At 42.2% G+C, this 25,808-nt stretch overlaps 2 protein-coding genes across 17 annotated transcripts in view; one reads left to right on the forward strand and one right to left on the reverse strand.

Moving 5' to 3' along the window:
* KCTD18 (potassium channel tetramerization domain containing 18) overlaps window positions 1-8,139 on the forward strand; it is a 20,046-nt gene extending 11,907 nt beyond the window's left edge. For 4 of the 7 annotated variants that reach the window (XM_080400608.1, XM_080400607.1, XM_080400609.1 and 1 more), the window contains exon 7: window positions 1,097-4,653. In XM_080400608.1, the coding sequence (XP_080256734.1) occupies window positions 1,097-1,631 (535 nt within the window). In that variant the 3' untranslated portion in view covers window positions 1,632-4,653. Of the gene's footprint in view, window positions 1-1,096; window positions 4,654-6,902 lie in introns of those variants that run through there. The other 3 variants (XR_013930228.1, XM_080400611.1, XM_080400612.1) reach the window with 3 other exon arrangements.
* The window catches only part of SPATS2L (spermatogenesis associated serine rich 2 like), a 726,913-nt gene continuing 709,063 nt past the window's right edge, over window positions 7,959-25,808 (reverse strand). For all 10 annotated transcript variants that reach the window (XM_080400582.1, XM_080400583.1, XM_080400584.1 and 7 more), the window contains 5 exons: window positions 18,116-18,174; window positions 14,557-14,666; window positions 13,910-14,012; window positions 10,593-10,813; window positions 7,959-9,405 (listed from right to left, as the gene is read on the reverse strand). In XM_080400582.1, the coding sequence (XP_080256708.1) occupies window positions 9,007-9,405; window positions 10,593-10,813; window positions 13,910-14,012; window positions 14,557-14,666; window positions 18,116-18,174 (892 nt within the window). In that variant the 3' untranslated portion in view covers window positions 7,959-9,006. The remainder of the gene's footprint in view (window positions 9,406-10,592; window positions 10,814-13,909; window positions 14,013-14,556; window positions 14,667-18,115; window positions 18,175-25,808) is intronic.

Raw genomic sequence — 25,808 nt, forward strand, 5'->3', positions numbered from 1 at the left:
TTTTTTAGGCTGCTGAAGCTATTCTGTTTTACTTCTTCAGCCTTTAAAACATCATTTTAGACTGTGAAGGAGTAATTTCAAGAAGTAGAGAGCAGTATTAGATAAATGGACTGCTAATAAATAAATATAAATGAAAACTTTAAAAGGTTAACTAATTTTCACGTGAGATGCCTTCTTTGTAGAAGGAATTTCTAGAATTTCTTCTTTGCAGTTCTACAGTGGTACTTTTGGCTATACCTCCGTTACCTAAAAGAAGCCTTTGCAGGTGAAGAAGCTACACCACTGATGTGAGCCACCCTACAGCCACTTTGCTGCTATTCAGGAGAGGTTCCTGCTGACCTTCAATGTCCCTGGCCATACTTGTCATTTCAGCAGCAGCCACAGAGTGACATCAGCACAATGATCCAACTGAAAACTCCTATCTCCCCATCCTCCCCCTGCCCTTTTTTTTTTTTTTTTGGATACTGCATTCTTTGCTTTTCATAGCTGAAGTAGGAAGGACTGTGATTGTTTGATCCCTGGAGTTGCCAGGAGACTCCATAGGCGCTCTTACATAGGTTCTTTTTTTTGGCTATTTTTTACAAGTTTTCTCTTGAAAGATTATCCATAATCATTTGTATTGAAAAGAGCTAGAGGGAGAAAGTGGCGATATCTTTCTTCTCAGATTACATAGTGTGGAACTTTTGTCTTTACGTGCAGTTGGGTCCTACATTTTTGTAGGCAAAACACATCAGACTAGTATTTGGTGGATTTTGTATCTGATGGAATTTTTAGCATTTTAATACTTTCTTTCTGTAACTCCTCAAGCCTCTTCTCATTGATTTTCCCTTAGCAGTTTGTGCACCATCTCTCTTACAATTTTCAATGTGTAATATTGCTTACACAGGTAGAAGAGACTGATGGTACTATTTCCATAAAGGCAAACCAGATTGCAGTGATGAACAGTTGACAACCACAAATGATAGTGTAACAAGCAAAAATTAAAAGAACTTTGGATTTGTGGATGGCTGTTGCAGATTGTCTATTTTTTAATGTTATAAAAAGAATCCTTTATGTACATAGTTTGTTTCTTCAATTGAAGTTCTTTGTTTTACAGACGATTAATCGACTTTACTGAAGATGACGACTACTTACCATGTAAAGCAGCTCCCAAGCCAATTACATACTCGGGTCCCTCAACAAGTACCCACATCAAAGTCAAGAATTCAGCTTCGTTAAAGGTAGCTGCTTGCAATGCTTCACGTTCTGCTGTGACTCTTAAACGACCCCATAGTGAAAGTCTGACACCGCACAAAGTAGCTTCTGAAACTGTATCTACCACATGCACAAGGGCGTCCAGCAATTTCCAGGTGCCCTGTGGAAGGCAGAGTGCTGGCAATGGGACACCATGTCAAATGATGTTCAAGATTGCAGTGTCTAGGAAGCCCGTAAGCCACCACATAGTAAAGCTGAAGCGAACTCCCCTTTTTCTTGCAACACCGTCTCAGCCTCCATCTTCTGTATCCGGTAAAACAAACGAAAAGGACAGTGCTGCTGTTGAAATTCCTACTCCTTCTATGGCACTAAACAAGAAAGAACCAGCTGTATTAGCAGAGAGTATTGAGCTTAAGAATGATAAAGTGGATGGATAAGGTTGGACTCTGCCTCACAGACCGGATAGCTTTGTATCATCTGGTCAGAGAAGAGATCGTCATCTCGTGTGGCTGTTCACTCGAAGATTTGGTAGAAAATTATGATGAAAAAGTTCATGAAAAGCACAGGGAGAAGAGAGAGCACTTAAACCAAGTGTGTTTTCTGCTTTATTTCTAAATACTTTTTAGATGTTGGAGAGGAAGAAAAATGGGTTTAAAAAAACCCCAAACACAGAGCACGTGGAGTCTAATGTTCCAGTATCTCATGTTTGCACTTCTGTTAGGACGTACTAGTACGCCTGACCCTTTTTAAAGGGAGTACTTGCACAGCATAAAAGACAACCACTTCATCAACTTTAATTAACTCTAGTTAATGTTAATTTCTTACTTTGTATCTTTGAAGTGGGAAAAAATAGGTAACAAGAAGTGTTTTTTATTAGATACAAGTTTGCAGCAAGTGTCAACATAGCCAGTCCTATGAAGATTCTGGAAGTTGAACGCACTTTTTGGTGCTTCTGGTGAGGATAAACCACCATTTTGTTATGAATGGCAATGAAAGGGACCACCTTTGCTTGCACACAGCAAGAAAATTCAGAAATACAGGAAGGGAAGAAGTATGCCTAGGGAGTAACACGGTATTTTTTTTTCATAGACCTGAGACACACATATACTGCTTTCCTAACACGGTGTGATCTGCCACAGGGGTGGGGCTGCTGCAGGCAGCCGGTGCAGCCTTGGCATTTTGTATCGCACCTCAGGGGTGTCTTCTGCAGCTGCAGGGAGCCCCGTGGGTCTGAGTTACACCTGGCCCCCCTGTGTCCTTCTGCAGGTCCTTTCAAATGAGGAGGGGACAACCTCAACTTCCTTGCAGGAAAGCAGTGCTAACAGAGGTGCCCTGGTTTGAGGAAAGATGAAAGAACCCTGCCTTCCCCCAGAGCAGGATAGAGGACACCTTCTTGTACCACAGTAAATTTTGCATAATTGTACTGAAGAGCTGCTGTGTTTCTATCAGCAGAGGAAAGCCGAATTTGGCTCCACTGATTTTAAAAAGCCCTTTTAGTTGTTCATATTTAGTGAATGAAATCTGGCTTTGGTTTGTGCCCTTGGTTGCTTACAGTTGGGTGTTGGGTTTTTTTGTTGGTTTGGCTACTGCTTTTGCTTTTCCAGCACAGTAAATACACCTGTTCTTAAACACTGAGAGGTCCTATCACGTTGCCAAAATGCAATGTTCTTAAAATTCCTGAGACTATTAGAATTACAGAAGGGTTCAGATGTTTTATTTTCTAGGTCATTTAGGGGCGATCACATTTTCAGGGTTTTCTCCTAACCACAAGGACTTTAAACATAATTTGCACAAGTAAAAAAACCCCAAATGTACTAACTTATTTTTAAGGAGACACTTTGTTATTAACAGTAGTCACTGTAAAAGTGTGCAGTACTGTAATTTTCTGCTGTTGGTGTGTACGTTGAAAAGCAGCTTAACTTTAGAATCTCTAAGCCATTGTTTTTTCTTAAAAAAAACCCTAAAGAGCGACAATCCCAAGGCTCTTCCTATCCCCACCCCCACCCCCCCCCATGTTTCACTGAAGAAAGGACAAGGCAAAAATTACAGGAAGATGCTAACATAATCTAATTTCCTATTTGAGCATGCAATTCATCATTGGCACTAAGTTTGTGAGATTTGTTTTTCATAATAATCTGACTGGAAAGCGGTTTTTAATACTTGCCTTGTGTGCCTTCTGCTTCACTATTTATTGAATAGCTGAGCACTCCACTGTGCACCTTGAAATCTTTTTACAATGCGTCTTAAAGCAGATTTCCTTCCTCTTCAACTTTTGATGATTTTAGAAGGCTTCTATAAATGCAGAATCATAGAATCATTTAAGTTGGACAAGACCCTTAAGATCAAGTCCAGCCAGCACTGAAGCTCACGAAGATCATAGAGTTGAGCATCACACTTTGCATGCACACAAGAAAAAAGCTTTGAAAATAGTCCTACAGGATTTTCGGAGTTTGTACTAGCTCAGTGTTTAATTATTCTGGTAGTACAGAATTTTTCCAGTAACATCCACGTCATTTGCATTACAGTGGCTTTAGTGCGTCTTCTCTTTGTCCTAGATGTACGTGCTTGGGGTTAAATGGGAAAAGAACTCCTTTGAATTTCAATGGATGAAACAGTAAAGTGTCTGTGGTGGAGAGGTAGAGCAAGATTATTTTTTGAGGGACTTGGTTTTATTTATTTATTTTTAATTGGATGAGGTGCAGAGATGTCCTTTGAACTTAACCAAGTAGGCATTTTTGCTTTTTTTTCCCTGCCTGTGAATCTTGCTGTGTTTCTCTTAACTGATGGACTCATACTAAGCAGTTTTACGATAGCTGAATAGCATTAACCTTCATGGTGACTTTCACTATAAGAATAGCTTTGCCCCTATCTACCCAAAGCTTTTTAAAATGTGGACGTAAAATAGAATTTCATCTTCTCTCTAGGAAGCCAAGCAAATGAAACTTGCCAGTCCAAGGATGAGTCACCCCTTAACCTGGCTAACAGGCTGTTTGTTTTCTGATGCATGGAACAAGGAGCAGAAATTCTGCAAGTCTGAGCTTCCTGCAGATTGAAACTTCCTCAAAACTCTGTGTTCCCAAGTTTCTTGAAAGTCTGCAATTTTCTCAACATTTCCATTGTCTAACTCAATGAACAAAGTACCAGCTGGCACTGCTTTTGTACTGATGAACTGGATACACTGTATGTACACACTAGATAGTTTGTCTGGGGAAACTACTAAAGGTGAGCTACAGTTTTATAGCTGGGAGTAGACACGTGGTCAAGTGGTGTTGACAACGGTTTACTGTGAATCTTGGTAAAATTGCCATTCATCATAGATCACATTCAGAAAAGACCATGTTCAAAAGGTTACTCCAATTTAGAAATCTGATGGATTACGAGTAACTAGCAGCTGCACTCTAAAGGCTGACGTGTATCACCAGTGTAGTTTGATGCATTAAATTTTTTGTCACAAATGCTGTCAATTTTCCAGTTGTTTCTTCTCACTTTCTCACTGCTGCCTTTCCAAACCCTCAATGATACGGCATCATATGGGTTAAGGAGACAAGAAAAACGTGATTCCAATTTCTAGAAAATTACTCCTCTGTGATCACACACGGGCTTGTGATACAGAAGGTCTGTTATCACCAAGGTGTGATTCAGAGAGATATAATTCTATCTGTATGATGTCAGCAAGCAGATGTTATTTCATGTGATGGGCACATACTACTGCTGATCCTCGGAGTTTTCATTGGGCTTGTTTTTAGCTGAAGAGCCATGGAAATATCAAAATTACCTCTTTTGTTCTGCTCTGGAAGAGCTGGTAGGGAAATAACTGGAACAGTTTGAAAGAAAAGTACCCTGGCTAACTGGCTAACATTTAAACTGGCTAACATTAAATCACTTAGATAATAAACATTATGTAGTTCACATCTTACTATGGCTAAAAAGAAATACTATCATTACCCAGGAGCAAGCACATTTCCTCTTCTTGATTCTTCCCAATCCATGAAGGATAAATTCCTCACATGGTAAGAACAGGAGGCCAGCTGCACCATCAAAAAGCGAGTGAAGCTGCTGTCCCTTAGCTGTGGTTACAAAGTGTCGTTTGAAATAAGTCTGTAAATGCGCTGTGGTAATGCCACCACCCCACCCCCTTAAAAAAAAAATTAAAAAAATCTAAATTCATTTTGGGCAACAGCTTATATTAAAAGATGTTAAGCAGCAGAAACAGGTAAGGATGATGTTACAGACCTTTGCTGCTTTCTGAGCTTTTTGGGTATCTCTTCTTACAGAATTTTCTTCTTGCTAAATAAAAAAATCTGGCCATTTATAACAGAATTGATCACTCTTGGCTGAAAATTACTTTGCAAATTCATGTCATCACGTGATCAGCCATGTAGCGTGCCCAGAGTTTGTATCAAGGATCTGGCCCTTTTCAAATTTGCATGTGAACAGTTCAGTGCAGTTTGTTTTAGTAGTGTGCCACAATAAAACAGCTGTATTGTCACAAATTTCTATTATATCCTCACGTGAGTAGCTGGCAGCGGGACTGGAACTTGAGAGGAATGGATCCGCAGTGCCTCTGCTTCAGTCACAAGTACATTACCAGGACGTACACAGCTGGTTTGTAACACCGTGATGCAGCCCAGGCAGTGACTACGGTGGGGAACAGACTCTCACCAAGAACTGCCATTCCTACAGGCTCGGGCCAGGTGCTCCCCAACAACAACGGGGTCCAGGAAAGCGTTTCAAGATCAGTGTTTCCCTTCCAGAATTACTGGTTTTTCTTCTGGAGTTACATTTTCAAATACATCAAGTGATTTACTTTTAAATTTTTTTCCCCAAAACATGCCTAAATGATGTAGCTTTTGCAAATAGCTTGGCTGAGTTAAGTTACCTTCTTTCTAGTTTTCTGACTCCATATTTGGTCCTTTATTTTGCTGAGTTCTGCCCCTACCTTTTGTTTCATTTTACACAGAAGATAAACTGCTCCAACCTGCTTTAAAATACTGCCCATTAAGGTGTGTTTCCACTTTTGAAAGAGCGTACAAAGTGCAGTGGGAATTCCATGTTTGTGTTTGAGCGATGCCAAACAGATGTATTTGCTTTGCAAATTGAGGGTGCTTTTTTATAAGAGACAGCTGGCCTGAAAGTCAAGCCTTGGCCGGCCCTTAATTCCCTCACTGACCCCTGTACAAATCCCTTACATGAAAAGCAGTATCACACATAGCTAGCTCTGTAACTAGAAGATTAAAAAAAAAAAAAAAAGAGTTCTGCTGAAGATGGGCCCAAGAGCATCCGATTACTTATAAGTTTTGTGCAGAGTAAAACTCTATTGCGAAGAGGCAAATACAGTTCCAAGCACACAGAGACACAAGAAATGAAAGGTGAAGAGGTACCGTTCCGACAGGCACACGCCAGAGCACAGCCACGTAACGCAGTTAGCACGTGTACTGCAACACTAACCCAGGCTGGGCGTGCCAAGACTGCAGTGGCCCCAGAGGCTGCCTGCTCCCCAGCCCAACCACATCCATGCTGGCATCTCTCGTCAAAAACGTGTTTGTAGCACAGTCTGAATTCAGAGACATGGTGCCTCTCACCTGCTGCTCTGGGGTCTGTCACGTACTGAGCCTGCAGCACATCGAAGGTGAGCTGGTACCGAAGGGCGCGAGGTGGTCCTGTGGTGCTGAGCGACAACTTACGTTGCAGATTTTATTTATTTGCAGAAGCCTCCTTGCGAGAAGCTGACTTACAGAATAACCTTCAATTATCCTGTCAAGTGGAGAAGCTATAAGGAAGGGGTAAACGTCATCACAGGTAAATTAGATTTTCTTCTTTTTAGGAGAGATTACAGGAGGCAAATTTCACAAATTATGCAAGGAAAATATAGTGAGATTCCTGTGTAATATCTGCATGGAAATTATCATTATGTCTCTTACAGTGAGGTTACAGGTCAAACTGTAAAGCAGGAGATAAATGTTGAGAAGGTACCCAGCTGACTGGCGTGCAGAACACAAATTCTGGAATTTCAGTTCCATTTTCTCAAAATATTCAGCTTAAAAGCGTGATGGGTAATTAACGATGATAGAAACAGTGCTTGTAATGCTAAGGAAGACGATGTTTACCTATTGACTTGTCTTGCACCACTCTTCCAGATGAAGATGAGTTACTTGTCTTTTAGAAGCAGGTTTTACCAATATTCACATGTGGAAAAATGTACACAGATATCAAGACGAATAAAATTAATCAAAATCACCCATAAGGAATGCGCCTCACTCTACACTTTGGGATTATTTTTCAAGGGCCACAGAAGAAAAGTAAACCAGCCAGTACTAAGGAAGCACGCAGTCAGGTGAGAGAAATTAGGCAGAGGAAAGTGGTAAAAAGCAACAGCAAACCCAACAATAACCTAGGAATAAACTTTTGAAGACACTTTTAAAGTGTCCTGCTCTTGCTGACCTCGGTCAGAGGTCAGCCTTGCTGACCTTTCACACATTTCTGATGCCAACACTAAGGCCACGAGCTCACTTGATGCTAGGTCTGGATTCTTACACCTTCCTATGTTAAGTAATAACTTACATTAAAAGTATGCCCAGGACGGAGGCGGCCCTTGTGGGAAGGTTCTGTTCCGTGCACTTGCGGCGTAAGAATCTAGCTAAAAGCAAAAACCTGGTTCAATCCATACTCAGCTGAAAGCCTCCCACTGATACCAACTGAAACAAGCAAATACAATTTGAATAAGATCACAATGGTTAGGCACTGCAAGGCCGCAAACACCAGAGTATTTGAGAAATAAATTTTTAATTATTTTGGAAGAAACAGGTTTTCTGAAATACAGAATCAGAACATTAAGACAAAGTAAGATTTTTAATAGAAAATTGGGAAGGATGTAGTATATCTGCTCAAATATGTACCTCCACATTTTGCTGCATGTCGCTGTAACAAATTTATTAGTCATAGCTCTCATTATGGACAGGTGGTTCCTACAGAAAAAATACAGAAAAAGAATTTGAATTCAAGTCTAGAAGACCTGCAACTTTTCGTATGAAAAAAAAAAAAAAATAGATCCATATAGTCATAGAAAAGTGACTGATAAGGACGCAGAATAGGGCTGTGTATCTGAATAGCCATGACTCTATACATTCCAAATTAAAAAATGAGCATTTTTCCTCAGCCTCATAAAAATACTTTGTCAATGAAAAATACCAGTATGTAATACATTTAATACAATTTATACTTGAATGTAAAGATCTCAGATTATGGAATAATAAGCTAAAATCAAATGTACTGCTTTTTCAAATGTTCTTGTATATAACAATACTTTCTGTGTATACAGTGTCCATGCATCTACGCGTATACACGCACAGAAGTAAAGAGCTGTATAGAGATTGCTGAAGAATTCTACAAGATTATCTGATTTCATTGCAGACCAGAGCATACAGACTTCCTGGGATCCTTCTAACACAGGCTGCTCTAAAAAAACAATACTGTTGACAGGTGTAACCACGTATTTACAACAGGTTTTTGCTATTATGAATTTAATTGCCAATTTAATTTTCCAATCTAGATTTCATTTTTCTAAGTAGTAAATGCTGCCTTAGTAAGATTCTGTACTGTCATGGCAAAATAACTGTGAACATACTGGGGAAGAAGCCTTGAGAGTATGAATTAATTTTGATAATTAGCAAGTAATAAAGATACCAACAAGTTTTAAGCAGCAACAGATTTAAAATGACTATGTTCTGACTTATTTTCTTCACCAACAAGCATCTCGAGCAAGAAACTAAAATGAAGAGATTAAATTTCTCTGCCTGCCATCACCATGACACTTTAAGCCACCAAAGTCACAGCTGGCACTGAAAGAACAGTGGCATCAGCAGAGACCTCCATCCTTGCAGGACACAAATTGCATTGTGACACCCTGCCAACACTGCCTTGGAAAGGCCTGTGATCTGCAGTGTCTGGCGTATGATGCTTTCGTCGGGTCTTCTCTGAATGTATTGGATTCTCTGTGGTCCTTGTAGCTGTAGACTGCTCTTGATTTTTCATAGCTCCTTTGTTTTTAGATCTGAAGCTGCTATGCTGCTGTCTTCTGTGTTCAGACCTGGAACCACCCTTCACATTATTTTGATCTGCCTCATGACTGGCACCTTGTGACTTCAGGGATCCATTGAGCCGGATGTTTTGGTGCTGTGGGTTGAATCTTCGTCTCTGGCTAGAAGGCCCGTTCTACCCAGAAAGGAATTGGAAAACTGTTAGGTTATCTGAATCCTTCCAACAGGACAAGAAACACAGCTGTCCGAAGGAACAAAAATTGCAGAGTAAGTTTTTCAGTGTAACTAGGAGAGGGAAAACACAAAAACACTAGAGTTTTGACTGTTGCTGGAGCTCTCTGAACTATGAGTAACATGCTACAGCTAAGTAGCCTGGAAATATAGATGGCAGGTTCACCACTGGCACCAAATTAGAAGTCTACCATGATTCAAGAGAACACAGAAAAGGGGATGAAATACTAGACTATCTCAACAGCAGTAGTTAAGAAGCACTGAAGAACTTGATACTGACCAATTTTTTCGAAAATCAAGAAAGTATCTTTCCTAGTAAAGTATTGTGTAAATACCACAGTAAGACTAAGCAGGAAGAACAGAAATTCACATGTAAATTCAAGTCACGTTAAGAATCCACATGGTGGGAGAGATGTCTATTATGCCACCTTGCACGGAGGAAGCTTTGATCCTTAGTGGGAAGTGGCGGAATTGCTTTATTTGCATGACTGCCAAGGCAGCTGGTTCCATATGCGCACTGACTATGTACTGCTCCTACGTTTCCCTTCGGGCACCTACTTCAGCCCAAAATCCCCGCTGGGACAAACTTCAGACCGACTTCGGTGGCAGCTTCACCTGAACACAACCGTGCAAGGCCATTCTAAGGAGGTCTCATAATGAAGCAGCTACCAATATTGCACAGTACTATAAGCTGTATTATACCACTTCTGAAATATTATGCTTTTAGATCTGGCACAATTCCACTTTCAAAGTCTATCTAATAATCATGCTTCAACAGCACATCAACTGACCATTTGTCAAGGAGCAGGAATACATGCTTCTCCGTTGCAGCACGCAGGGTAACTAGCTATTAGCTAATTAGCTATTAGGCAGCCTGTTAACTGCCGCTAGTCATTTCTGAACACCAGACAGCGGTCTTTGCTGGTATGGCTTTTCTGCTATTTCCACCTTGTATGTTCACACTGCTTTGAAAATGAAGCTGCAAAATACATACTTGCATATTTTCAAGAGTTATTTATTAAATCTGTGGACTGCAAACTAGTATTTGATTTTGCATTAACAATTTCCAATGCTTTGTATTCTTCTGAAATTTCTGAAATAATTTAGTTTTGTTCAGAACTGATTTCTTACCTGCTTATTTGTTGGGATTCCTTGGGAAGAAGGTTCTGTAGGATTGGAAGAAAGATGACTTTGTACTTTAGTGCTGGCTGTTCTACTGTCTGAGTTCTTGACGTGACTAGCGGACTTCTGCGTGTGTGTATTTTGTCTGCCAGTTGTTGCATGTGAAGTCATTGAAGACAGCACCAAGCTACATGGTGTTCTTGAGGAATAGTTGTTCTTTGGGTGAGAAACTATAAAAAGAGTATTCTGTGTTACCAGTGAAATGATCAGCATCTAAACATAAGGCTGTATTCTCAGCCTGCTTACAGTTAATTTTGGTAGCATCATTCCAGGCCTACTTGAAATAACGAAGTAAGCTAGGTAACTAGGTAACTAGGGTTGGAATTAGGCCATAGCCTCTTACTTCTGTGGAACTGCCTCGTCGTGAGGCGCTTCTGGAGGCAGAAGAGCCAGTGTGGTGGAACTGCGCTGAAACTGGAAGAAGCCTGGCAGGTGGATGGGCTTTGGCTGTCCAAGAAAACTTTTCAAAATTTGTGGCACCTATTGGCTGGCTTGTGGAGTTTTAACGAGTCGAGCTGAACACATTGGCTGTCAGGACTGCCCTGCGCGCTGCTGTCCTATCAGTAATGCTCCTAAGCATTTATATTCCTAAGTCCTCAAACAATAAAGGAAGAAACATGGGAAGGAAATGAGTGGTAAGCCCCTAACTCTCTTGGCTGCTTGAGGTCAAAGGATGCCGTGCCTGCAGACACCATAGACTAAATTAAATTCAAATTATTCTTTGATCATGGTAGGCTGCAGAAACTGACACTTGCTGTCTATATATGTACTCGCTACAACACAGGTAAGAGCCATGAAAGCTTCCTTAGTATGTCTAAATATTTTTGAAGAAAAAGAAGAAAGGAAAAAAAACCAGTAGTCTAGTGCCTGTTGCTCATTCCTTTCTAAGGAACAAAGGTTCTTCTGTACCATGGATATCTACAAAAAATGGAACTGCGTGCAATGCACTAAGCCACTTCATGTGGATCATGGTAGTCAGCACCATTAGGAACTGCTACTGCCCACCTCAGTACATTCCTGCTCCCTACTTTGTATTTTGCGACCACCTGATTTCTTAACCACTTCCATGTCTGGATGTGAAGTGCACCAAACAAATCCTTGATTTCCTACCTCTCTGCATTTCCACAAATGCTTTGAGCTGCCTGCCTCTGTGCAACGGCCCCTAAGCAGCCTCAAAGAAGACTCTGAGGCTACTGAAGTAACGTTCTTGATCTTAATTTGCTGTTCCGATTTTTCCGATTATGGAGTTTTCCTGTTTCTTTCTGATACAGATGACAAACCAGAGGCTCACTTCAGTGAGACACCTGTTTTATCTAAGAGGTGTTTCTATTTTCCCACTTTTAGTACAGAGAAAGAAGATGCAGAATAATTTTAGCAACTGAACATCATCTGTTAGGTTTTTTGAAGCTTTTATTTACTTACACCAATATCAGCTATTTCTCCCACTAGGTATCCTCTTCAGAAAAGCAATGGAGCGATCTGCACAATTAACTGAATTTTCGGTCCTAAGTTCAGTGAGGCCAGCTGCCACTGAATTCTACTGCTCTCTCTTGTCTAAAGTAGACTGCTGCACATGGAAGCCCATATAAAAATCCATGTGCTTGTCATAGAAAAACACATTTTTAACAAAGAAGATGTACAAGGAAGGGGTGTAACAGTCCAATTATTTCTGTTTCTTCCTGTCCTTCACTGTAAGTGTATGCTGCCGACCCTCTCTCATGCTGGAACGTGCCTTCCTCGGCACAAGCTCTGGGGTTTTGGCTATTGCTTTTGTTAAAGCCCTCAAGGCCCGGCGTAATCCAGCTGTGAGGGGTATTTGCAGCTCCTAGCAGGGTCACTGGGGGAAGCTCCAAACAGAAATGTACTTTGCACTGAAGAGCTCTTATCCAAGCCATGCCCACAGCATGCGCTGCTCATCTAAGGTCACTGAGGGCTGACCAGAGCTGAATTCTTCAGCTGGCCAGTGCACTCGCAGTCACTTGTGAGATGGCACTGCTTCCCTGCCAACAGCTGTTCCTTTGACTTCACTGACCCGATTTCAACAGGTCTGCACGAAACTACGCTTACGTAAGATTTTACTGAAATGAGGCATCAATAATTAGAGTGAGGAATTAACTGCAGCGGGATGTAATTTAGGAAAGTAGTTCAATGAGTTTAGAAAGACAGTCTATGGCTGTATCAAGAGCAGCTGTGGTTATATCAGTCAGGACCATCTTTACAGAAATTTTTCTCTCTTAAGCGTCAGGGTCTGTGAGGTGACTGCGAACGATTAGATGCGTTACTGGCAAGCTTACACCTTCCTTCGAAATATCCTGGGTTGGTTTCAATAAGAGACAGGATAAAGTGTTCTACAACAGCAAGTCTTATGGTCTAATGAATTAAACTGGTTACACCTCAAAGTAGTGTTTAAAAGTTCTTTAGCTGTGCAGTCAGAAGACTGCGTTGGCAGACTGTGTGGCATTTTTTCTCTTTCTAGGAACTCCTTGAAAACATTCATTATTTTTCTTCCCAAAATTGTTTTCTTTCCACCACGATGCACTAGTTCAGAATTGTGTTAACAGTTCTTATCCTAAAGTGATGGTACTGATGGGATATCATGGGACAGATAACCTTTGGGGCAAAGCATTGTAACATTTACTTTTCTGGGGGGAAAAAAACGCATGACAAAGATGAGGAATAAGCTATCTTGTATTCTGCAACAGGGATGTGATACTTGGAGCAGAAAATGAACTTTAATTTCCAAGCAGAAGGGCAGATTATTTGGAAACAGGAATATTTGGGACTACCATTAGTTCCTGAAAAACCCAGTGAATACTGTTATAAAGCTTGGATTTACTTCCTAGCAGGAGAGATGTGAATTGGTCTTGTATTCTGCTCATGCAGGGAAGCTTCTGATTTACTATTTATTCACAAATTACTGAATTTGAGTGTTCCCCAGAGCTATCTTCTACTTCCACTTGGAAATCCTGTTTAGACCAGAAAACTCCAACTTATCTGAGTAATACCTGGAAATCTCTGACAAAGAGGGCACTGTGCACACGCAGATGGACTGTACAGCGTATGTACAGCAAGCCTAACGTGCTGCATACTGTAAGGCTGACCCACGTGTGTTCCGCCAGCCTGCTGCACCCGGATGTACCGGTTGTGTCAGGCCTCCACACACACACTGGCAGCACAAATGCCATTAGTCCTGCTGGTGTATCCTGGACAGGTATATGGAACAGTATGTTCCCAGAACTTCAGTGTGAGAAATCACCAGCACTTACTTTCTCCGCAGAGCTGAATTTGGGTCTTCAGCTGTTCTGTATCACAGGAAAATCGGGCAGACCTGCCCAGCTCTTCATCATATTTCCGTTCACTCACAAAGTGCTGCAAAATACAGACAAGTTAACAGTGATTTGCATTCTAAGAAAAAGACTATATGGACGGTACAGCAACCAATCAATACTTACCTTAGATGTGCTTTAAGGCTTGCCAAACTTTTGACCCTGCCCTGCACACAGGATCTCTATGCAGAACCAAGTATTTGCCCATCCTGACCAAATTACAGGTCTCTCAGCCCAGTGACGGGTGAATCGTGCCCGCGCCTGGGAAGGGGGTCATTTCATCAGAGCATACACATTTGATCACCGAACCTGAAGCTATCAGCTTTACTTGTTAACAGAGTCTGATAAATGGCACACAAACCGCTAGAACTCTACACTTACGAAGGGATAACTTACACTTCTCTGCTAGCGTCTGTGCACTGCTCAGAGGTGCTGTGATACTTTAAGGAGGTATGCCTTCCCCACGGAAAGCTAGTTACCCTTTGGCCCACTGGCAGGAATGAACAGCCTGGGCACGTTAACCTGACAGCTCTTTCTTGGCACTTATGCAAACAGCTAAAATACCCAAGCAGCCATGAACGCCTGACCTTAATTTCAGCCCTGAGTTCAGACAGTTGTGCTTCAGCCATCTGACTGGCTAGGTCTGTCAGTCTCTTCAGCTCCTCTGCTTTCTTCTGCCGAGCAGTCAGGATTTCCACTGCCAAATACCAACAGTCAACAATTAACAGTAGGAAGGTAGATTGCTCTGTAATTTATTACTCTTTGGGCATTAACACTGTACATCACATGAGAGACAAACACACACACCTCAGACCCCTGACCTCAACTGGACTTCCAATATGCTGCTTGAACAGCGTATTTAACTGAACTGCCTGATGTTGAAAAAGATCTGGAAATGGGATAGCTGTCAGAAATTCAAAGTTAAACCAGTTTTTCATCATTTAGACAAAGGGGGGCAGAGACATGTTGTTTTGAGTCTTCCAGCGCTTTATCTTCAAGCACAAAATCAGGGAGCCTTCCATGAAGACACGGAAAGAAGCATTACATGAGTCAACAGCCTGTTTCTGAAGACGTGCTGTAGTTTATTTACACAGGGACATTTCAGTTGCTCTGAAAAAAGGTCTGTTCATATTTAGTTTACGTTAAAGTCACTGGCATTGCAGTTTTGCTTTCAAGGGATATATACACAGCTGCCACTTCTCTAGCAAAGCAGTATTACAAAGGCCAACAATCTTTATGAAAATACTACATATTCACCACTGCCTGTCCGGTGTATTTTATATAAGGAAGGGGTGAATAGTCATGTTCTTATAGGAAAAGATTAATCACAAACCACAAAGCAACGGTCCATTTGCATGCAGGATAATAAGACATTACAATTTTGGTGGAAAATTAAAAGTATGCAACCTACATGGTGACTCAGTGTAAAAGCAGCAACTGATTAACTGGCTGGTGGGACTGGCACTTAGGGCAGAGAGGAAAGATAGCATCTAAATGTAAAATGGTAACAACTGTAGTCTTTTGTCTAGAGCTTATGCCTACAGTCCGGTGAGCAGTAGCTGTTGTAAACTACCCTAAGGCCACAGGCTCCACGACAGCCTCAGAGACTTTGGCTTCTCTGCCTTCTTTTGCCACAAATTCCCAGAGCAGGTTGGCAAGTCACCTAACCAGCTCATACTTTGTAAGGCCATGTTTTAGGTGAGAATTAACAGTATTTCAACAGAGTTTGTTTCTCAACCCATTACCATTTAACCAGATGGCACCTTCCTTTGAAAGTATCATGGGACAGTTTGTGTTGGAAGGGGCCTTTAAAGGCCCCCTAGTCCAGCCCCCTGCAATGAGCAGGGACATCTTCAACCAGACCATGCCGTGCAGAGCCCCGTCCAACCTGGCCGTCAATGTTTCCAGGGATGGCGCATCGATCACCTCTCTGGGCAACCCGTGCCAGCGTTTCACCAAGCACAGAGGCACAGGGAGACAGAGCTGTGACTGTACAGCTGTGTGGCAGCAACCAAGCCACATGACAGAGAAGTATGTCACACACGGCAGGGAAGGCAGAGGGTGCCTACAGCTCCTTTAGCCCTGTTGGTAAATCTGTGCCTACATTATTACTTATGCTAAGAGCCAGCATTTATTTCTCTAGCTGATATTTTAATTTAATTTCTGTGGAATACGGTCTACAAGTCTGAGAAACTTATCAGATTAAATGAACAGTTTACTACCAGTTTTCCTCTGTCCAATAGTTCTGCCTTATTGCTTATTCTAGGCAATGCTAACGTCGTTTCTCCCCAAAGTCAGCTGAAGTGACTCCCCTTTGCTGAAGTGACTGCTCAAACCGTATGAACTCATATCATACTGGCACTTATCTCTGCATGAGATTTTTTTAAACACTCTGAAATTATCATATTTGGAAGTTTTCCTAGTACTGACAGTAAGAGTCAGATTACCCACTGTAAAATAGTCCTCCAGTGCAGCAAAAAGATGTGGAAATAAATAATAATGTAAATCTTGGTTAGCATGTTACAGTCCTATAACAACTTCCCGCCTCAAGTTCTGAAAGCACTTTACAAGCCTGCAACAGCCTTGAGAGACAGCAGAAACCGCACTGTTAGAGCGCGCTACGGGGGCATCCAGCATCACACGTGGGGCTGGCACGAAGGCAGGGAAGCAGGACCTGCCATGCGCAAATTAAGCACTTTGCAGGCCTGTAGATAAGAATCAGGTTTACTTTCCACAAAAGTTACCACTATACCTGGCCAAGATTAATGAAGGGGCCCTATGATACCATCAGCCCTGGATGGCAGATTTCCAAAATTCATTTTTGTTTATGCAGTGAGGGCTTAGATCCAGGTCTGCTGATATCAATGGGAATTTTACCATTGGTTTTCATGGGAGCGAGCGCAGGCCCGGTAGCTGATTATGGCTACCTGGTGTCTGCAGGTAACCAAAAAGCTGCTGATATGCTCCCATGCACAGCCCCTCTGCAGAATAACACAGAACTCCAAATCCACGTTTCATGATAGTACTAGAAAAATTCACACACAAAATGCCAAACACAAACTAACGCCAATCTTTGCTGTAACAACTCATACCTTTTTGTTTCCACACATATATAACTGCAAGTGACTTAGCTAGGAATGGATTTAGATAATGGAATTAGGTTGTGGGGTTTTTTAATACAAATTTAACTGGTAGACATTTGTGAGCTAAGTGAGAGTTCTAAATGCAAATGAAGCGTTCAAGAACATTACAAGTATCTGTGACCCTCCTTGGAAGGGCTTTAAATTCACAAATCGATAAAAGGATTGTATGCATATATAGCAGTGGTATTTTCATCTGCCAGGCAAAGCACCACTCTAACAATACTTTGGTTACTCTTCAGTTTTTTGCTTAGCGCTCTCTATTGAAACACATCCCCCTTGATTACTGGGCCATGAATACCATCTCTCAGATGGGGTATAGGACAACATTATGGTATCTTAACACATGGCTCGTCTTGTTTTTTCCTCTCAAACCAGACATGTACACATACACACACCCACCCCTTACCTATGCAATAAACAGAGACAACATGAGAGCCTCAAATCAGATCAGCTCCCACAGATTAGTAGGAAACTAGATTCCAGTAAACACCTGGGTTTTTATGTTTTTATTGTTCCAATTCATAAGCTTAATCGCTATCCCTTAAAGCTATGCAAGGCCACCCAATAACCCATTCCTCTAATAACCTCCAGTATTCTAAGTTGTGTATGTAATATAAGCAAGCAAACAGTGATTAAGAAATGGAAACGAAGTGATCAACAGACCGGGGGGGTGGGGTGGGGGGGGTGGGGGAGAAGAGTGGTCAAAAACCTCTGATAAGTAAACAGAACAAATAAATAATTTAAATCTAACTTCATATGAACTTTTGGTTTACCTTAATTTCATAACACTTCAATTTTGAAGCACAATCTTTATAGATAGAAGCTACATAGAAACTATCCCAGAACATCAAAGACTTATCTCATTGTATACACCTACAACAAAAGATGCTGGAATGCTGATAACCAAGTTGATGTACCATGTAATCTTCTGCCAAACAAAACAAATGTTTCCATGACTATTCCAAAAGTTCCCTGTGTGCTTGGTTTTTTTTTTTTTACTTACTGGCTTCTTCTTTAACTTTATCAATTTCTGCCATTAATGACACTTCTTTGTCTACGATGCTAAAAAAGGAAAAAAAAGAAAGAAAAAAAACATAGTTTAATCCATGCTAGAACTCCATCAAAATCAAAGGATATAACTACACAAAGACTTCAGACCTTAGTTACAAGCAGTTTTGAAATTAATAAGACTTTAAAAACCTGGACTGAAGAAACAGCTAGGCAAGCTGACCACAAAAACTTGGTGATAATCGGTGTATGTTGATCCATGCAAACACCTCTCACAGCCCTGTCCGTGTGTCCGCACGGACGTGGAAGTCACTCTGATTTGCCTCTTCAGCACTGCCTGGGCATGACTAAACAGCCCGTTTCCTAATTAAGCCATATCACCATTGCTGCTACCCAGGTTAATACAGCTTAGCTCTCAGTGCAATTTTAAGAATAACACCAAATTAAAGCCACGTAGAAAGAGATCCTTCTCTTCCTTAAATAGAGATATTCCTGCAAAATTTGTCAGGGTAAACAAGAAAATGGTTTGTGATGTAAATAAGCATTAACGTATCTCCATAATGGAGGTCAGCTTCCTTGCCCCCCTCCCTGTTCTCTCCAGGACTGGGAAGGTGTGGTTCCACTTTTATCTGCCTTCCTAAAGCTCTTGCATGCCTCTCCTTTCACAAATTTCTGGTGCGCAATCCCTGACAGTGCTTTTAAGCTGTCAAAGCGTAAACTGATCAGGTGGGTCTCCTGAGAGCGGGCAGCGGGTCTGCTACGTTGTTCACATCGACCCAGCGACACCGGTCAGTGAAATCACGCCACGGCAGGATGCTCCCCAGGGGATAGTGCTCTGGCGTACCACTCCATTTTCCCCTCACTAGATTATTCTTAAGTCACGCTCACGTTCAATAAACACCACCGATGTTAAGCGGTAAGTAAGTGAACTCATAAGTGAGTAAACTCAAGCAGCTGGGGGAAGCAAATTGCAGGAAGTAGGTCAAACACCTGGAGTAAATCCAGGCATGCACTCAAGGGAAGAGTGGAGTTCTCAACCCTGTCAGTAAAATCACCCTTGAACATAAGCTTTTGTACCCAGTGAAGACACCAAGTTACATGTGAACCAGCTTCCACCAGAAGGAAGACGTTACAGAGAACTGAAAACCAACTCACTTGTCTAGAACACCCTCAGCAAGAGTGGAAAGGTCCTGCAGCGTTCCGTGGGCAGCAGTCACGCACAGCAGGCTTACAGAGGAGAGGAGGGCCGACAGGCTGTCAGCTGAAACTGCAAGACGAGGCAGCAGGCAGCACAGGGGACACACGGCGGGGACACAGCTGAGTCAGCCAGAGATGCACCAGCTAGAATGCGTTCAAGTGCCACACGGCCTTCCTTGACATCTTCCCGTAAATTAACCAAGCTCACACAGAAGTTTACAACAGAAGCTCCGCAGAGTCCCACCCTTGGGTTTTACCCATCAACCATGCCACCTTTCAAGAAGAGGCTACTACTACCTTTACGCTGCCAACAAGAGGGACAGAAGCAGGCTGGCTGATGGCAAAGGATGCAGCGAGACAATGAAATTGCAGTGTAACACATTTTTCTGTTTCATACACGTAAACAAGACTAAAAATGTTGGCCTGGCCTGCCAGATCAATTTACTGTGACTTACGTGCAAGAGGAAATGAAATAGCAGGGCTGCTTATGCTGGAGCAAGTCACTTTAGAAGCACACACTCACAATGACAGGACGCCCTTGTTCCAGTTGGCCCTCAATATTCTCCAGGCATAAGCATTAAGTTCGGACGCCAAACAGGCAGGTGATGATTCCAGTTTGCTAATCTAAATAGCCACAGCTTTTCAGAATTAGTCTACTTTCAATTTGCTTTTGTAACTACATTGTACAATAAACTTCCTTGGCTTTCACAGCAGGTAGCTGAAATTAATCTTGTAAGTTCTCCCCTATATCTACCCTCCAGAAAAAAAATGAGATTTTAATGGTCTTCAGTATTTTCCCCTGAATTTAAAAGGCCCGCATGTTTTTGCTTTTGCTGTCTCTGCTGCCCTCCCTGGTGTACTAGACGGGTTATACAAACATAAACTTCTGGCCGAAAAAACATTCAAGCAACAAGCTGCCACCGCCAGAGCTCATCAGAACCATGTTCTGGCCTGGTTCACTACACGACTGTCCTCACCCCACGCCAACAACTGATCCTTGCTAAAACTGCTCATCCCCTAACATTTCATTTTGATGCCAAAGAAAAACACTTTGAATACCAGAATGAGAACAAGGCCGTAACAGTCCTATCATATTTTAGTTATATCTCATCTGTTACTGAACAGTTTTCCACTCCTGATGTTTTAGTGTGGTCTCTGATGAATTTTTCAGGAAAGTGTCTGCATATTGTAGTAGTACAGGCCAGGACCTCTGCTGAATTTGATGGAGAACAATCACCTGGGTACCTCCCTTGTAGCTACAAACTAACATTGGGAAAACTGAAGAATAAAACAAGAGAAGTGGTGTTTGGTGCCTTTGTCAATATGAGAGTAGTTAATGTGGTATGCTAAGGTTCTTTAACAGACAGATCTTCACAAGGCTGCCCTTCCCAGAAGACAACGTACTTACATCAGCTGAGGACACGGACTGGCTCTCGACAAAAGGCAAGGAACATACTAATTCTCACCTGGAAGTTACAGCCACATTTCTCAGCTTGGAATTCATGAGCTACCATATGTCGTGGCACAACGGAGCAAGTTAATGTTTCTTTAGAAATGTCACAGGCCAAGCAGCACTAGGAAATACTGTATTTTTGATACTTAGTTTGCATTAAGGGTCAATTATTAAAGAAACGGTAGGAAACAATTTGACTCCTTTCTAGTCACAGCAGCACTTCAGTGCAAAACTGACCCGTTCCTCCTCCATCAAGAACTTGGCAAAGTTATAAACATTCGAAAATAGCAGAGAAAGCTGGAAAACTGGATTGGAAAAGAAAAAAAGACAAACGGAAAAAAAATACAAAGAGAAAACTAAATGCTAACAGATACAGAAGGAGAAAGGACAAGATGACTATGGAAAAATCAATGGATCAAATCTCATCTCTTGTTCCTGCTAAGACCCCACTGTTTTCATGCAAAGCTCAGAGAGCCACTTAAGCTGAACAGCTTCTTAACTCATGAGAAGTTTAATTGGTTTTAACATATTTTCTGGAATAAAGCCCTACTCAGCCTCAATAGGACAATCACGATCAGACCACAGCACTAGCATTACTGAGAACTGCTCAAAGCTCGGCTCAGCAGTACCTCCTGGGAACGCATTTTCTTTCAATGCTTCTTAGTGCCCACCGGATACCAAAACGTTACACCAAGCTGGCACACTCCAGCCTGCAGCCTGCAGCCATCGGTGTGCCATGGGGAACTGGACACTGGGTGCTTTAGGTACTTTCCACACATGTATCACCAGATTCGGGCTCTAGCAGAGCAAGCAACAAAATGCACTTCACATCTAAAGACACCTCAGGGAAAAGTCTGCTAATTCCTCTCTAGTTATGCCCTTTCTCTTGGATCTTCTGTGGATGTTAGGACCCACGGTTAAAACCATAACCAGTAGCATTTAGCCGAGGTTCTGGAGAGGTCATACCCTTGTCAATTTTTTCTGATTACTCCCAGCACTAACATTCTGTCAGGCTTCAGCCATCCCTTCTCCTTCCCTCCAGCATCAGCACTTGAGCACATTCTATATACCTTTGAGACTCCTGTGACAAACACACAATCAGGCACCACCACTTCCCTCTCCGAATGTACCTGAAACCACACCCCGATCACCAGCCTGTAGGATCCCCTGCTGTAGTAGTATTTGTCAGTTCTGCCACAGGTGTTCAGTTTTTTATGATACATTTATGATACTCACTGGAGCAAATACTGAGACTCAGAGCCCCTCTCCCATTGACCAGGCTCAAAGACAGATCTCAGTCAAGTGAGTCTTACACTCCATGACTGATGCTGAGGCCAAGAGTAACACTACGACCTCATTCTTTTCTGCATCCCTTTGCCACACCTCTCTTCTGAAAGGACCGATTTATTCTTCCCTTATCCCTCGCTTTTTCAGGATCAGGACTGGGGTACCAAACTCTAGCTATCGGCAACGTAACATTGTTCACCACAGGTGAGTGCCTACAGTTTGGAGCACAGGATTCTGCACCATTTGATTTTAATATGCAGATGACATTTTGAGGTGGGGTTCAGGAAGGAAACAATTTCGTTGAAGGAACACAGCAAGCCAGAGGCTCAATGCAGAGGACATGGAAACGGGGCCAGGACGCAGCCAGTGCTTGTGCTGTAAATATATGAGATCCAGCAAGGGCAAGAGGAGCTCTCTATTGATTAATTTTGCTGAAGTGATTCTGAAGGCAAGAGCATAAGTGTCCTGCTCCTGGTCAAATGGACAGTACTGGTGCCTTGGACTTACGCAGGCTGCCAGAATTCACACTGGCGTACAATGGCAAAAGCACTGCAGACGCCAGACTGCAACGAGCTGCTGGCACAGCAATGACGGGGTAAATTATGCTGACAGCTGCCTCATTTCACAGTTTCATACTCAGAACAAATTCTGAATTTGTTCTGTCATTAATGGAAACAAATCAATCTTCCTCTAGTTTACTGCACGAAATTTAGTGCTTGCACGGTGAAAAAGAAAAGATACTCTCAAGTCAGCTGCAATACCTTAAAATCCCACCAAAATGCTTAAAGTCATTAGTGCCTCTTTGGAAAAGCTGCTTCAGATCGCCAGGTGGGCTGATATATAGCTTTACTGGTGAGAATCAGAAGGGTTCCAGATGACCAGAACCTTCTCTTTCCTTCTGCCTCTCCTAGGCATTATGATAAACCTACTGTGCCTGAAGAGATAGGGGAATAAAGGAAATAAAAAGACCAGACCGACAGGGAGGCAAACCTGCTGATGCAACTCACAAAGGTAAGCTGCAGCTGCATGGCACAGAGATTACCATTAAGAGTGTAATTCAAACTGAGTTCTTTCAACCTCCCCCCCCAAAATGCCAGCTTTTTTCTTGGAGGTGTTTAATAAGCTTTACCCTCCCCTGAACCAGCTTTATGCATGGTTGGAGAATGAATGTCGTTCTGGAGACCAAGGAGGACAGCCAGCTGTGGCATTCTGAATGACGCAGCAGGGCTCTACATCTGGAAGGGGGAAGGAGCTATTTTTTCACGGGCATCCTCTGGGGTCTGGTTCAGCAGGTGAGATGGTGGAACACTGTGGTACGATTCAATTCCTCTCTTCATAAGGAAGTTAATTGTGGGACACTGCTGGCATTTGACAGCTTAGGCTCCAAAAATACACAGTGCACCATTCTCCAGTAACTTTGTTCTGTCAGCAGGCTTTGAACAGACCTCGGTACCTCCTTGAAGCTGTGCTGGTTAACAACCTGCTGACAAACTCAAGCAAGTTTTAGGGACTTTAGTACTGTCGCTGTCTCTGCTATATCTGAGCTGAGATTACATGCAAATTCACGCGACAGTCCTGTTAAGGTCAGCCCTGGTCTTTTAAAAGTATTATGCCTTATTTCCTGCACACGTTTCCCTCCTCACACAAACACACTTGACCCACAGGTGGGGTGAAAAGACAACTGGTAAGAACCTCCAAGGCAATTGCGTATTTCACAAGAGTCCCCTACCTCAGTCCGAAAACCAGAATTGTCCCTGTCAAACTTTCAGCACAAGGAACTAGAATAATGCGATGAGAATATAAATGTAAAGCCCAGTTACCTGATTACAAGCTTTATAGGATTACTGAATAGCCATGCTATATTTTAATTGGAGAAATGATAGTTCCAAGTTTTCTTTGTGCTAGTATACCTGTAGGAAAAGCTGTTGTTACATTACATATTCTGTAATGTCTCAGTAAACCATATCCTTCCAGTATTAGCTCAATAGTATTTAAATGTTCATGTTGCTTGAAGGTTGTTATTTCATCACTGTATTAGCACATGCACAATGTTTACATAGCAAACCAGATTACACGAATTTTCATTCTGACCAGGAATACAGTCTGACAATAAGGAGATAAATGAAAGACAGAACAAACCAATTTCACTGAAATCCTTCCTTCTGCAGTGCACCGTGTACCAGCTGGTAAAAGTAAAAATGCCCAAAGGCTTTTAGTTATTCAAGTTTATTTTGTGTTATTCCTCATCTACCTCCACTAATCCTGTTCTCTTTAGCAGTCAGCTAGCACATTGGGGTCTGGTAAAGCCATCATAATTAAAGGTCTATTTGCATTTTTCTCTTAAGATGCCTTTACAAATAATTAGAAATTTATTGCCTGATCATAAAAACTTGTTCAAACTGAAAACTGACATGGAAAGCTTTTTTCTGACAGAACACTTCTGAATTGTACTTATTTAGAGATGAAGGCATCACCTCAGGATTTAGCAGAGTTTTAACAATTGTGAGTATGAGTTGCACCATGGCTTGTTAGCATCTCTGCGTTTTTACATAATTTTGTAAAGTTTTTCATTCCTCTTTGAGTCCCAGTTCTGATCCAACTACTGACGCACCTTAACATCTTACTGGTTATGTATTTCAGACTAAGCACACTCCGACAAGGCAGCAGACTGTGGTCTCTGTTGTTGGGCTCCTGGTACAAAAGAGAGGTAACTTTCCCGAAAGCACCCTGGAAAGTGGACACAAAGAAAGGAGAAGACTCTGGCTCTTGGGTCTAACATCTATTGACATTTTTTGAGATAATTATTCCCTATATGTGTTTAATAAGTTAGATTTCTCCTTAGTCTGACAACAATGAGATCAGAAAGAATATATTCGCTTTGTGTCCACAGTGACATGTACAAAAGCAACGATCTACCCGCATGGCCCCAAAAAGCATGTGCTTGTGTTTTACTGAGGATGACAAACACACCTATGAATGGCTGGGAGGGAACAGGGGAGACACAAGGCCATAAAGTACAAACAACAGGCTAAGAGACAGTGTAATCCACCTTTGCATTTCACCTCCGTAATCTGTCTTCGCAAACTTAGTTAATAAGATACCAGGATGAAGCAAGTATCTGTAGAAGACAAAGGGGTCGGAATTACGTATCTCATTGAAACCTAACCCGCACTCCCGGTTTCATAGGCTCCATCAGTTCCCTCCACTAATACACGGCGAGGTTAATCCCAGACTGCTGGAGGCTGCACGAAGAGTGCACACACAAGCCCCTGTCCCAGTGCTGCAGCTCTGCAGGCAAGCAGCCAGCATGAGGCCACAGTCCTCAGGCAGCAAGGGCACGGCCCAGGGGCCCCAGTAAAAGCACTGGTCTTTGAAGGTACCTGAAAACCCAGACAAGCCCAAAGAAACCTAAAAACTCAGGAGACCGTTTTTTCTTTCTCTGCCCTGGCAAGGTGATGGGACTGGATTGTGTGAACTGATGGGCAAACAAATGCCAGAACAAACTGCAATAGGATGTGAAAATCTGTGCTTCAGAGGCATAAGGACTACTGAAGGTCAGCTGGCGGACAGACAGACAAAGCTAATGAGGACTGCCTGGAAATGCAATGAGAAATGGCACAGGAACTCCCTTCAGTGTAAAGCAATACCAGTCCTTCCCAGCCATCTGCCCACACTCTAAACTACATCACTAACACAAACCAGCAGCTCTTCAGCTGGTGCCACTCATTCTGGGCTACAGGCAACAGAAACC

The sequence above is a fragment of the Falco punctatus genome, assembly GCF_963210335.1.
Source record: "Falco punctatus genome assembly, chromosome: 8".
Taxonomy (NCBI): Eukaryota; Metazoa; Chordata; class Aves; order Falconiformes; family Falconidae; genus Falco; species Falco punctatus.